The following is a 12,985-nucleotide window of genomic DNA, read 5'->3' as shown; positions in this document are numbered from 1 at the left end:
TCCCCATCTCCCTCTCCCTCCCTCCCCTCATCTCCCTCTCCTTGCCTCCCCTCCACCTCCCTCTCCCTCCCCGCCCCACTATTTCCATTTCACAGCGCTGCTTTCTATCTGAAATCAGTCTTCTTGTTGACTTGCTCGTGAATTTTCTTCCTTACTAAAGGTACATTCCAGGAGAACAGGGACCATGTCTGTCTGGCTGGTTTGCTGCCATTTCCCCAGCCTCTGATGGATCCTAGGTGCTAGGTGAATAGTTGGCAAGTGAATGAAGGATTCACAGTTAGCCCGGGGAAGGGCAGGACGAAGAACAATACCCTCGTGAGGGAACAGCCACGTGGCACGGTTCAGCTCTGGGCCTTGGCGGCAGCTGTGCCGGGCAGTGGTTGGGCTAGAGTGGGAGGTGCATTCCCTCTGACTCTGTGTCCTGGCTGCAGGCGGCTGGTGGAGCGGCTGGAGACCCTGCGGGGCAACGTGATGGGGAACGGCCTGTCCCAGTGTCTGCTCTGCGGGGAGGTGCTGGGCTTCCTGGGCAGCTCCTCAGTGTTCTGCAAAGACTGCAGGAAGGTAAGACCCTGCTCCTGCTCCATCCTGTCCTTCCGCCTTCCCAGCCACGATTCTGGACCAGCCCTGCTGCTCTGTGGCTTGTGCGCTGGGTTGTGGTACCCTTGACCTCTTGGCAAGGACGAAGGAAAACTAAACGTCCTGATGTCTAGGGCCGGCTCTGGGTCGTGTAGCTTAGGTGTATCTTCTGGCTCTCCCACTGGATTCACACCCGAGCTTTGAGACCCAGCGCTGCTGTTAGAAGTCAGGGTGTGAATCTAGCTCTTCTGTGACCTCAGAAAACCTATTCACTATCTCAGACCTGAGGTTCCTCATCTGTAAAATACGGTAATGATACCATGCACCTCACTGTGCTCCGAGGGTTACGAATCATTAAAGGCGAAGCTCTTACAACTTTGCCTGGCACATAGGCGCTCAAATGGTATCGTCTCCAGAATATATTAAGGCAACAAGAAAAACATGTTTTTAGTTGTTATTGGATAAATCGTATTTTCCTCAAGGCCAGGTCGTATGCTAGGAGGCACTGTGTATTCTGTTGGTCTGCTCTGCTCTTCATCCCTGGGTACTCAAAGGAGAATGATCTTTGCAGGAGATCAAATCGATTTTCTCTTTATACTAAACTGTGCCACATGTTAAATTGTTTTGTAGTGATTCTGGGACTTTTCAAATACGACTTTTAGTTTTTTCTGGAGTTTCAACTTGCCTTTCTTTTTCTTATTGCTGAGAGAATAATGCTCCTTCCAATCCTCAGGATTAGTTAGCATCTCAAGTTCACTATCATATGGAGCCTCTTTTTTTTTTTTTTCCTGGAATAAACCCTCCTAGATTCTCCCTCCTGCTCCCTCCTAGGCTGGTAACTGCACAGCTGTTATAATGGGACTCCCCTTTGCTACCCTCCTCGACTAGACACTGTTCTCTTTTTTGTTTTCATCTTAGTTTTGCCGGAACTCGTCCTCAAGTAACTTCCATGGGCTACTCATGGTTTTTGTTGTTGTTGTTTTTGTTTTTTAAGACAGAGTCTCACTCTGTCGCCCAGGCTGGAGTGCAAATGGCGTGATATCAGCCCACTGCCACCTCCACCTCCTGGGTTCAAGTGATTCTCCTGCCTCAGCCTCCTGAGTAGCTGGGATTACAGGCGCGCACCACCACACACAGCTAATTTTTGTATTTTAGTAGAGAAGGGGTTTCGCCATGTTGGCCAGGATGGTCTCCAACTCCTAACCTCAGCTGATCCACCGGCCTCAGCCTCCCAAAGTGCTGGGATTACAGGCGTGAGCCACTGCCCGGCTGCTGGTCATGGTTTTAAGACTGGAGTTATTATACTAAAGAAGACAGAGGAGGGACTTTCTTGAGATAATAGTGGGCAAGGGAGCTTAAAAACAAGTAACGACCAAGTGAACAAGATGGTTTCAGGACACAGCTCCGGGAGGAAATAACGGGGGGTGGGGAGGTGGGGGATGGGAAGTGCTGAGAGGACCAGGAGAGATGGGGAAGTCAGGATAAATAAACATGGACGTGGAAGATAGAGGCCATTGGCAACTTCGTAAAGGCATTTTCAGTGGCATTCAAAAGCTCGATGAGAAAACCAAAGGTACAGTGAGGTTAATGTGCCCAGTTAACAGGTGGGAAAGCCAGGATTTCAGCTGCGGTCATTTTTTTTCCTGCTCTGTCATATGTGGTAAACCGGGCTGAGGAATGTGGATTAATTGGTCCAAGAATACTGGAGGGGAGGTGGGGGCTGGTGTCGGGCTGTGCTGGCTCCTCCTCCAGCCCTGCAAAGGCCCTGGACTACGGGTCAATGTAGTTGGGGGCGTGGGGACTTGGGAAGGTCCGGCTTCCAGGACTTGGGCGGTGAGGTTATGTTTTGTGACTCCTGCTGGGAGAACGGAACCTGGCAGCCTGTTTCCTCCTCTGTCTCTCAACCTCACAGCTGCTGTGAATATTCCAGATACAGGGGATCATAAAGAGGCACAGAGCCGGCCTGCTTGCCCCGGACGGTCCAGGGCCCGGGCCACAGAGGCAGCTGCTGGCCTGGCTGTGCAGCAGCTAACACAGCTGCTCCCTGGGGCCACATCTTAGGCAACAGTGGCCGTCCAGGGGAGGACCTCAGCTGGAAGTGGGTCCCCAGGCCACTCTGGAGCTCTGGGCTGCTCCAGGCATTTCCGTTGAAATGGTTCTTAGCATTCAGCAGGCTGAGGACTCAGTCCTGGCGTGGGTGGTGAGGCCGGAGAGCTCTGAGCTTCTGAGGGTCGTGTTCCAGGATGGAGGCAGGAAGAGAGGGTGTTAGGAAACACAGCTGGATGGTGGGCATTTGGGGAGTTGGAGGGTTCACACTTCCTTCTTGGAGGAGATTATGTGCATTCATTCTTTAATTAATAGCCCACTGTGTGAAGGCCCTGTTCTGGGTGCTGGTGATGCCGTGAACGAGACAGACAGAGTCGTCGCTGTCACGGAGATGACTTTCCAGGGGTGGGGTAATAGAGAAGACAAATGGAGCTCAGAGAGGGTCCCCAGAGCCTCTCCCTAGGTACGCTGCGTGGTGCTCTACTTCATGTTATACCACTCATGAGGTAGCACTCAGTACATTGAGGAACAGAGAAGACAAATGGATAAACACGAAGTAGCAATCGGACACCGAGAATTAACGCAGAGTGCATAGGGAGAGGCTTCTGGGCCCTTTCTGACCTCACGCCCACACAGAGCACCTAGGGAGAGGCTTTGGCGCCCTCTCTGACCTCAGGCCATGTTCAAGAGACAGATGATGGCGTCTGGGACAGAGAGAGTGAGCGGCAGGGTGGCCCATCACACACAGTTTGCCAGCAAGGCCAGGAGTTGGGATTTCACCGGGAGTTTAACGGGATGTCAGTCGAGAGTTTTAAGCTGGGGTGTGATGGGATCTGATTTTAAGAGATGACCCTGGCGCTGGAGACAAGTCAGGTGGCGATGGCCGTCCCTGGGGGACGAGCTGGAGACAAGTCAGGTGGCAATGGCCGTCCCTGGGGGATGATAGGGTTAGAACAAGGCTATGCAGGGACTGAGGTCATTTGCTGAGACACAGCGCCAGCCTCTTTGGTGTATTCTGAGCAGATGGGGAGGAGTTAGAGGGCGTGAATAAGGGTTCTAGGAAGGAAAGAGCCCTGGACTGCAGGGGCCAGCCAGGGTGAGAGGCCGCTCCGTCCACCTGAGCAGAAGGGGGCAGCAGGTGCTCCTGGACTGGCCGGTGAGTTCTATACCCACGCAGAGGACACGCGATGCTGAGAGCTCATGACCGGATGGGAGGGGCTCATCCATACTTTGAGGAGTGACTCCGTGTTCTGCAAGGGCCTGGCAGGGCAGCTTCTCTCTTCCCTGGCCCCAAGATTGTGAGGTGGCCGTGCTCTGAGCTGCTGAGCCCGACAGACTTGGGTTGAGGTCCCCGCGTGGCCCCGGTGGAGCAGTCGTGGACAAGTCACTTCACATCTCTGGGCCTCTGTTTTGCCATCTGTAAAATGGAGTCATCTGTAAAATGGCATCATCAAGCTTCCCTCATCTTGATGGACGAGTGAGTTAGTGCAGGCGAGGCCTTGGCAGACTGCCCGGCCCATCACCAGCCGGCAGTGAAGGCGCCTGTGACTGCTGCTCACCCTCGCAGGGCCCTGCCTGCGGAGGCTGCACGCGTTTTATGAGGATGGAGCGGGTCCCGGACATCTGAAAGAGGCTGAGTGACTCCCTGGGTCATAACTCAGGCCGCCACAACAAAACGCCACGGACTGAACTGGGCGCCCTCAGCCGTGGACACATTTCATTGGAGGCACAAAACTGAGACCCAGGTGTTGGCTGATTCTGTGTCTGGTGAGGGTGCTCTTCCCAGCATGCAGACAGCTGCCTTCTTGTGGCCCACGTGTCGAGAGGAGAGGGCTGTAGTCTGTCCTCCTCCTCTTGCTTCTTGTTTTTTGACAGGGTCTCACTGTCACCCAGACTGGCGTGCAGCGGCGTGGTCATTGCTCACTGCAGCCTCCACTCCTGGGCTCAAGCAATCTTCCCGCCCGAGCTTCCCGGGTAGCTGAGACAACAGATGTGTGCCACCACGCCTGCCTAATTTTATGTATTTTGTAGACACAGGGCATCGTTCTGTTGCCCAGGTTGGTCTCAAACGGGCCCTCAAGCAATTCTCCACCTCAGCTTCCCACAGTGCTGGGATGACAGACCTGAGCCACGCCCGACCTCTTCCTTTTCTTATGGAGATGCTAGTTCTATTGGATTAGGGCCCCACCCTTTTGACCTCATTTTACCTAAATTACCTCCTAACGACCCTCTCTTCAAATACAGCCCCTGGGGGACAGAGTTCAGCCCCCAGCACTGGAATTCTCTTTGTCTTAAACTTAGAACTGGAGCTCCCACAGTTGTCCCGTTGTGTCCGTAGTGTACACGAAAGCCCGGAAGCCCTTGTAGCTCCAGCACCGGATTCCCGAGCCGGTAGGGAAGCCCTCAGTTTCTGTGCAGGTTACTTAGTAAATGTCTCAGTCGCTTAGCCTGCTGTGTGCCAGTCCTGGGTTAGGGAGATCCAAAAAGAGAGATGTTCAGAATGATCTCTTCCCGCATGGCCTCAAGGTCACGATGGGCAGATGGGATTCTCTAGAGTGACGTGCACCGTGGCTGGGACTGGAGTTCCCAGGACTCAGAGCAGCCGGGAGGGCTGCCTGGAGGAAGGGGCCCCTGAAGGCCGGGCAGGCTTCTGCAAGGCCAAGGGCAGAAGGAAGGGCGTCTGCGGAGGGGCAGAACACATAGGCCGAGGCTGGAAGCTGGAAACGGGCTGGGTTGGGCAAGCGCCTCCCTGGCTGGAGTGTGAGGGAGGTGCCCGCGAGGCAGAGGCGTGTGCTGGAGGAAAAAGCAACACAGGATCTGACTGGGGAGCAGTGACCTCGGAGGAGGGAGGGGCGTGCTCCAGCTGCCTCCAAGGCTGAGATCCCAGGGACCTGAAAACGGAGGGCAGAGCTGGGATCTTTGGGACGCTGAGCTGTAGGGGACTTGGGAGTCTTTGGGGCGACAAGCTGCATTTGAGCAGTGAATGGGCAGATATACTGGGCCTGGGGCTCCAGGGAGAGAATCGCTGTCCCTGACCCCCTGGGATCCCTGCTGTGAGAGGTGGTCACCTAGAACGTGAGCCACTGCAGAATCAGGGAGGCCCAGACATGACCCCTGCAGGGCTCTCTGGTGTCTGGGAGGAGAGACGATGCCATCCATTCCTCGTCCAACTGTGGTGTCAGGCACTGGGGACCTGGGGTCCGGAGCCACGCAGATCCCAGTGCTCCGGAGAGAGGTGTTAAACCAGGATGGGTAGTCCATTATAGTTGGGGTTGGGGCTGGGGGGCTCTCACATGGTGCGGGGCATCAGGGGCCCTCCGCTTGGGGCCTGCCAGCTTCGGGGCACCTCCCCGTTTATCTCCATCACCATGGGTGGTGAGGGCTCAGGCAGGCTGGAGAAGGGGTGCTGGGGAGATCCCCACCACAGGAAGTGTCCAGGCCCAGACGAGGTCGGAGGACAGAGCCTCGGGTGCTCCTGGGCACACAGAGGCGTCCCCAGTGAGAGGCCTGGCAGCCGTCAGCGGCTGTGAGCTAATGAGCTCGCGAGTAGAAGCCACTGCCGTGCTGCTCCTCACCTCATCCCCGCTGTAATTGGGCCTGCGGCCTTGGCTGCCTGCCTTCATTATCTGAGGGCCATGGTGGGAAGGGAGAGGGGCTGCGTGCTTAATTAGGCCTGGTGCCTCTGATAGCTTGGCATCAGAGTGAGCCCGCTTTCAGCATCATCCAGAGTCCAGCCAGCGCTGGGAGGCTGAGCAGGGCCTGCCAGAGCCTGGGAGGCATCATCACCCTTTGAGGGAAGCAGTTGGGTTTTTTTCTGGTCTCAGCCAAATGTGCCCCACAATGTGGGTGCAGGGGAGCCTGCCCATGAAAGATTACCTGAGTCCTAATGAAGGAAGATGGGCCAGTCTTATGTTTGGCCCAAATCCCTCAGAGGAAGTCCAGCTCAGGTGGGGGTGGGCATCACCCAGCCTAGCTTGGAGGGAAGGGGCTGGGCCAGAACGTGACCCTCCCTCCAGTTTGGCTTGGGCTCACTTGGCTCTGAGGAGGGTGTGTGTCCTGCTGAGTCATCTTGGGCCCCCCACCAGGGGCCTGGCAGGCGTCCTGGGCTGGGTGGGGGACATGCCGTTTTCCTTAAAGCTTCCATTTCCCTCTGTTCGGTTTCTGGGACACCAGGCTGTGAAACCACGGGAGGAGCAGGAGCGTCTGTTCACTCTGCTGTCTGCCCACTGCAGAGCTTTGCCCTCTCTGGCAGCGTTTTAAGAGACGAGGTCTTGGCCTGCCACCCAGGCTGGAGTGCAGCAGTGGCCGAAGGCTCACCGCAGCCGCAAAATCCTCGGCTCAATCGATCCTCCTCCCTCAGCCTCCCCAGGAGCTAGGACTACAGGCATGTACTGCCTTGCCTGAATAATTTTTTATTTTTTTTAGAGACAGGGTCTTGCTGTGTTGCCCAGGCTAGTCTCAAACTCCTGGCTCAGATGACCCTCCTGCCTCGGTCTCTCAAAGTGCTGGGATGAAGGCGTGAGCCCTGGTGTCCGGCCTCGTCACTGTTTCATTCCCAGCACCAGCCCTCCACTTGTGGAGGTGGCAGTGACCCCTGACATGCCTGCAGCAGCACTCTCGAGAGAGTCTGCTCACCTCTGAGAAGTCTCCTGTCTGGGGAAGCTGTGGGGGTCCTGGCCCCATCCAGTTTACAGAGAGCTCCTCCTGGAGGTGGAGGCATAAAGGCCAGGAGAGGATTCAGGTGCTGCCGGGATCCTTGCTGCTCAAAGTGTGGGCCAAGGACCAGTGATGTGGATGTCGCCTGGATGTTCATTAAAAATGCAGAATCTCAGCCCCCCAGACCTCCCAGGCTAGAAGCTGCAGTTTAACTAGGCTTCTTTGCATAAGGTTTCAAGGTTCATCCGTGACATCGCAGGCGTCAGGATTTCCATCCTTTCTAAGGCTGAGGAGCATTTCACGGTGCACATCTGTGTTTTGTTTATCCGCTCATCTGTGACGGCCATCTGGGTTCCTTCCGTGTTCTAGCTGTTGTGAGTAACGCTGCGGTGACCTCGGGTGTGCACCTCTCTGAGATCCCGCCTTCTAGTCTCGCGGGAACTGCTGGATCCTACAGCGATTCTGTTTAATTGAGGAGCCTCCATCCTGTTGTCCGTGGCAGCTGCACCATTTTATGTTCCCACAAGTGTAAGGGTTTGGAGAAGTCAGCTTTTTGCAGAGCCTCCTCCCCGATGGGTGTGGGGTGAAAGTCCTCTGTCAGCCCGTTCCCTACCCCCTTTTCAAACCTCACCCTCAGCCTGTCCCTCTGTGGAGTGGAGAAGCAGCAGCACCCAGAGTCATTTCATCCCAGTCAACTGCAAATTGGCCTCGAGATGTCCTTTCTCCTCTCAACCTAATTTGTACGTGGAAGACGTGTGTTTGTGCCTCGTTACGAAGATGGATTTTTTCGTTCAGTGGCTGATGTTTCCTAAATTCCCGGAAGCAGTCACTTAATTCGTCTGCCCCAGGGGCCTGCTACAGCTGCTCCTACCTCTCCGAGGCTGCTTGGCAGGAACGGACTTGGCTGGATCGGAGGATTGGACCAGACGCCACGCTGCCTCTCGGAACATCTGCCTTGCTCGGGAGTGTGACGGCAGAGCATCTCCACTACGGCCTGCTTTTCTCTCGCTGTTGGGAGGCCTGCAGCGTGACTTTTCTGCTTCCGAAGGGAGAGCAAGCAGCTGCCTTATGAGGTGCTGAGCCCATTCTGCTCACCCCACACGCCACCAGCATGCTGCTGACCTCCAGCTCGGGGCTGTCAGCACAAAGGCAGCCAGGGGGCTGCAGGGACCCAGGGTGGGCTTGGGGAACCACACGGATCCCTGGCAAGGCGCAGAGCTTTCTGGATGGAACTTCGTGTGATGTGTCCCACGCCAGTTCCTGTGTGCACTCATTCACCTTCACGCCAGGCCCCAAGGCCAAGGAGGCGGAGAAGCCAGCCCCTGCCCTCCAGGAGCTCACAGTTGGTGTCAGATACGGCAGTGCAGTGTGAGAAGTGCTGCAGGAGTAGAAGGCAGGCAGGAGCATGGGGTGGACCTGCCGTGGGCAAATGATGGCACCCGGGGAGGTGGGGGAGGCCTCTGGGCTGCAGAGGGGGGTGGGTGTTGCAGCCGGGCCTGGAGGATGGGTGACCAGGTGCCAGGAGAGGGCAATTCAGGAGCAGGCGCAGCTCTGCAGAGGAGGGTGCTGGGGAAATGTGGTGCTGCGGAGCACAAGTGTGGTGCCGAGGAAGTGTGGGGGCATTTGGCGTAGCTGAGGGTCTGGTTATGCCGGGGAGTGAGAAGGAGAGGGAGGGAGAAAAAGGGAAGAAGAAGAGGGAGGTGGGGAGAGGAAAGAGCCCGTGAGGGGCAAGAAGCAGATGGGGAGGAGAGAGACAGGAGGATCATTGGGCTCTGTGTGGCTGGCTGGGGCTCGCTCTGTGGCAGGTGGAGGACTTGTGGGCGTCAGACCCAGTGAAGGGTGCTAGGCAGGGAAAAGCCAGTCTCATGGGCCTGTGGGGAGCGTAAGTCGCGATGCAGATGTGCAGAGACTCCGTGGATACTGAATCATCCAATTCGCTGTAGTGAGGGCCTGAGTTAAGGCAGGAGAAGCCAGGATGGAGACTGAAGACAAGAGTTAGCCGTGACAGAAGCAGCCGGCGGTGGAGAGCTCACTGTAGTGGTGCCAAGGCCGCACCCGCCTCATTAGCAAAGCCACCTGGAGGTCCTGGTCAGCGCATTGCTGAAGAGATGGAGGCCAGGTAGAGTCACATGGTGGCCAGTGCTGAGTCTGACCGCCTCACCAGCCAGGCAGGGCGTGTGCACGGAGACTGCGTGGAGGGCTGGTCTCGCGTGGGAGCCGACATGGGGAAGGGCTCGAGGGCATGGTGGTGGTGGGGCTGGGGGTCCAGGGGAGCCGTGTATGTGTACCAGGTGGTCCAGGCTGGCTCCCAGGCCATGGGTCAGAAAGGGGCCAGGGAATTCAGGCACAGTGGCTCACACCTATAATCCCAGCACTTTGGGAGGCTGAGGTTAGAGGACTGCCTGAGCCCAGGAGTCTGAGACCAGCCTGGGCCATGTAGTGAGACTCCATCTCTACCAAAAAGAAAAAAATAACTGGGCATGGTGGTGTGCACTTACGGTTCCAACTCCTTGGGAGGCTGAGGTGGGAGGATGAGCCTGGAAGGCTTGAGCCCCAGAGGCGGGGCCTGCAGCGAGTCAAGACTGTGTGACCTAGCACCTCCACGTGGGTGTTCTGCTGTTGAGATGCTGAAGCTGGGGCCATCCCTGGGCACCTGCTGTGTGTGTAGTCAGGTCACCCACGTGGGAGGAATCTAGGTGAGGAGGAGCCGGCCTGTAACCTGGTGTAACCTGGTGGAGCTGCCCCGTGGGACGTCAGGGGCAGAGGAGGTTGGTGTGAGCTGGGCCTGCAGGGTGGAGTGTTCCTTCCCTGCCCAGCCCCTCAGCTGCGAGGCGGGCACCACCCCGTTCTCCTGGACTGTCCTGAGTTTCACATTTGTAAATGGCTCAGGGGTGGGAGGGAACCAAAAGAAGGAGAATGTCTATGATACAAAAACTATGTCAACGTAAATCTCAGTGTCCCTAAAGGTTTGCTGAGCACAGCCACACTCTCGTTCTCCTGTGGCCTCAGCTGGCTCAGCGCTGCCCTGGCCAGGTTGAACGGTTGTGATGGACCCTAAGATGCTAACTCTCTGGTCCTTCACCAAACAGCATCCTAGCCGTGAGCCCCAACCAGGCACTCGCTGCTCAGAATTGAGAAGGCGCCTGACCTCCTTCCCCTCCAGTTATGTGGGGGCGGTGTGGGGTACCAGGCTCAGCTGTTTGAGCCTCAGCAGATTCCAGAATTTAATGAGCTGGCTTCTCTTGGTCTTATTAGTTTTCTTTTCCCAGAATTTTTAAAAGTAACTTACACTACCATGCAGACATTTAGAGCGCTGGACTCTGGTCTCTGGGTCCTCCTGGCTCGGGCTCATCCTCTCCCCGCTCTCTGCCTCCACTTTCTCACCTGGAAGTTGGGAATAATAATCGTGCCTGTCTCGGAGGGTGGCTGTAAGGATTGCAAGGAGGAAAGTATGTGATATGCCCTTAGAAACAGGCCTTGGAACATGGGAACTGCTCACTAATTATTAAAAAGTCAAACAATGCAGCATTTCTCCCTGCCCGTCCTCCTGTTTCTTATAACTGCTGGGGGGTTTAATTCATTTTTTTTTTTTTTAAATTTTTTTTTTTTTTTTTTTTTTTTTTGGGACGGGGTCTTGCTCTGCTGCCCAGGCTGGAGTGCAGTGGTGGGATCTTAGCTCACTGCAGCCTCAACCTTCTGGGCTCGTGTGATCTTCCTACCTCAGCCCCCTGAGTGGCTGGGACTAGAGGCGTGTGCCACCACTCCTGGCTAAATTCGTATTTTCTGTTTTTTGTAGAGACTGGGTCTTGTTATGTCGCCCAGGCTGGCCTCAAACTCCTCAAGTGATCCTCCTGCTCAGCTTCCCAAAGTACTGGGATACAGGCGTGAGCCGCCAACCTTAACCGTAAAGTTAAGTCGTTCTTAAAAGCCTCAGAAATTATCTCCAAGAGATAAAGTCCTACAGAGGACCGTCAAGTTTATTTTCTGACTTGGATGCCTCGTAGACATGACATATCAAGGATAATCCAACCCTAAAATAATAAGTGACACGCTGCAGATGTGTGTAAAATGTTAAGCTCCTACCCGTGATCTTAGCAGTTGGGGCGTGTGTCCTCCCACCTTCTCTGTGTCTCCCCACACTCACATGGGTGTACGCGGGGTGGAGGCGTATGTATGCTCTTCATGGAACCAAACTACATTGCTCATTCTGCAATTTCCTTTTTTCATCTTCTTTTTCCACTTAATAAGATACCAAAAACACCCTCCCATGACTATACGTGTAAATCTAATTCCAATTGTAGGGGGGGTGCTGTATAGGGGAATTTTCACACTCCCCTCCAGCCTCCTCACATCCCTGTTGGGCAGGCCTGGGTGAGTGTGGGTGGCAGCCGGGGCCAGGGAGAGGGGAGAGCCGTGCCTGGACCCACCCTGCTGTCAGTGAGTTTCGGTTAAGCTCAGCCTCTTCCCGGGGTCCGAGTCTCTCCTGCGCCCGGCCCTGTCTGCTGCCTTCCTCTGCCCTCCACTCCCCGCATCGCACACAGACACACCTGCCCACGTCTGAACTCCCATTGAAGGCATGGTTCAAGTTCATCCCTGCAACAGCTCCTGGGATCTTGGGTAAATGAAAGGACAGATGTGGTGGGTGGGCCGGGGCAGGCGGGGTGAGGCACTGCTGTGTAAATGCACAGGCAGAACCCATCTGAGCCTCAGTTACCTGCCTGCCCTGCTACACCCACACCTGGAAGGGCTGGGAGACAGCCGTGCTCTGAACCTCCCTCATGACCTCAGGTGAAAATCTGTTCCCCTCTCTGGCCTTCCAGTGAAAGGCAAAGGCTGGACGGGAGAATCTCTCGGCCTCCCTGCGGTTTCCTCCCACGCATCTGTTTCCTCCCACACATTGGTTTCCTCCCACACATCGGTTTCCTCCCACACATCGGTTTCCTCCCACACAGTGCAGCTTGGTCCCAGCCCCAAAGCCTCGCTTTGCACAGGTGCCGGAGCGGCAATTACAAGGCTGGGTGCTGAAGCTCCCATCTCTGCCTCTGGAGCACAGCTCGGTTGGTGGTGGTTTTAAAGCCGTGGCAGGTTTGCTGCTCAGTTCACTTTGGCTTGGGCTCTAGTTGAGTTCTGCGCAGGAGGAGTCAGTGTGGGGGTGCTTCTGCGAACCCCCGTGCCTCTGACGTTTCTGTGATGCCATGTGTCACTCATGTCCCCCAGGAGATGGGCAGGCAAAAGGCAGTGTTTATACTCATTTTCCAGATGGAGAAACTGAGGCTCAGAGGAATGACTCCCTCTCGGTGGCACTGCCAGTGCCTTGCAACGACTCTTATAACTCTGTTCAGAACTTTGCCCACAGGCTGGGCGAGGTGGTTCACACCTGTAATTCCAGCACTTTGGGAGGCCGAGGTAGGAGGATCACTGGAAGCCAGGAGTTCGAGACAGCCTGAGCAACAAAGCGAGACCCTGTCTTAACAAAAAATGAAAAAATCACGCCTGTAGTCCCAGCTACTTGGGAGGCTGAGGCAGGAGGATCACTTGAGTCCAGGAGTTCAAGATCAGCCTGGGCAAATGGCAAAACCCCATCTCTACACAAAATACAAAAATTAGCCAGGCATGGTGGCGTGCACCTAAAGTCTCAACTACTGGGGAGGATGAGGTGGGAGGATTGCTTGAGCCAGGGAGGTTAAGGCTACAGTGAGCCGTGGTC

General features: G+C 55.7%; 1 protein-coding gene across 9 annotated transcripts in view; it reads left to right on the top strand.

The window, feature by feature from the left end:
• Positions 1-12,985, top strand: part of RPH3AL (rabphilin 3A like (without C2 domains)) — a 177,391-nt gene that overhangs the window by 68,722 nt on the left and 95,684 nt on the right. For all 9 annotated transcript variants that reach the window (XM_017510584.2, XM_037732119.1, XM_037732117.1 and 6 more), the window contains one exon: positions 432-561. In XM_017510584.2, the coding sequence (XP_017366073.1) occupies positions 432-561 (130 nt within the window). The remainder of the gene's footprint in view (positions 1-431; positions 562-12,985) is intronic.

Source organism: Cebus imitator, unplaced genomic scaffold (genome assembly GCF_001604975.1).
Source record: "Cebus imitator isolate Cc_AM_T3 unplaced genomic scaffold, Cebus_imitator-1.0 Scaffold441, whole genome shotgun sequence".
NCBI classification, from domain to species: Eukaryota; Metazoa; Chordata; class Mammalia; order Primates; family Cebidae; genus Cebus; species Cebus imitator.
Note: the sequence above shows the minus strand (reverse complement) of the source record. Positions and strands in the feature narration are given on the sequence as shown.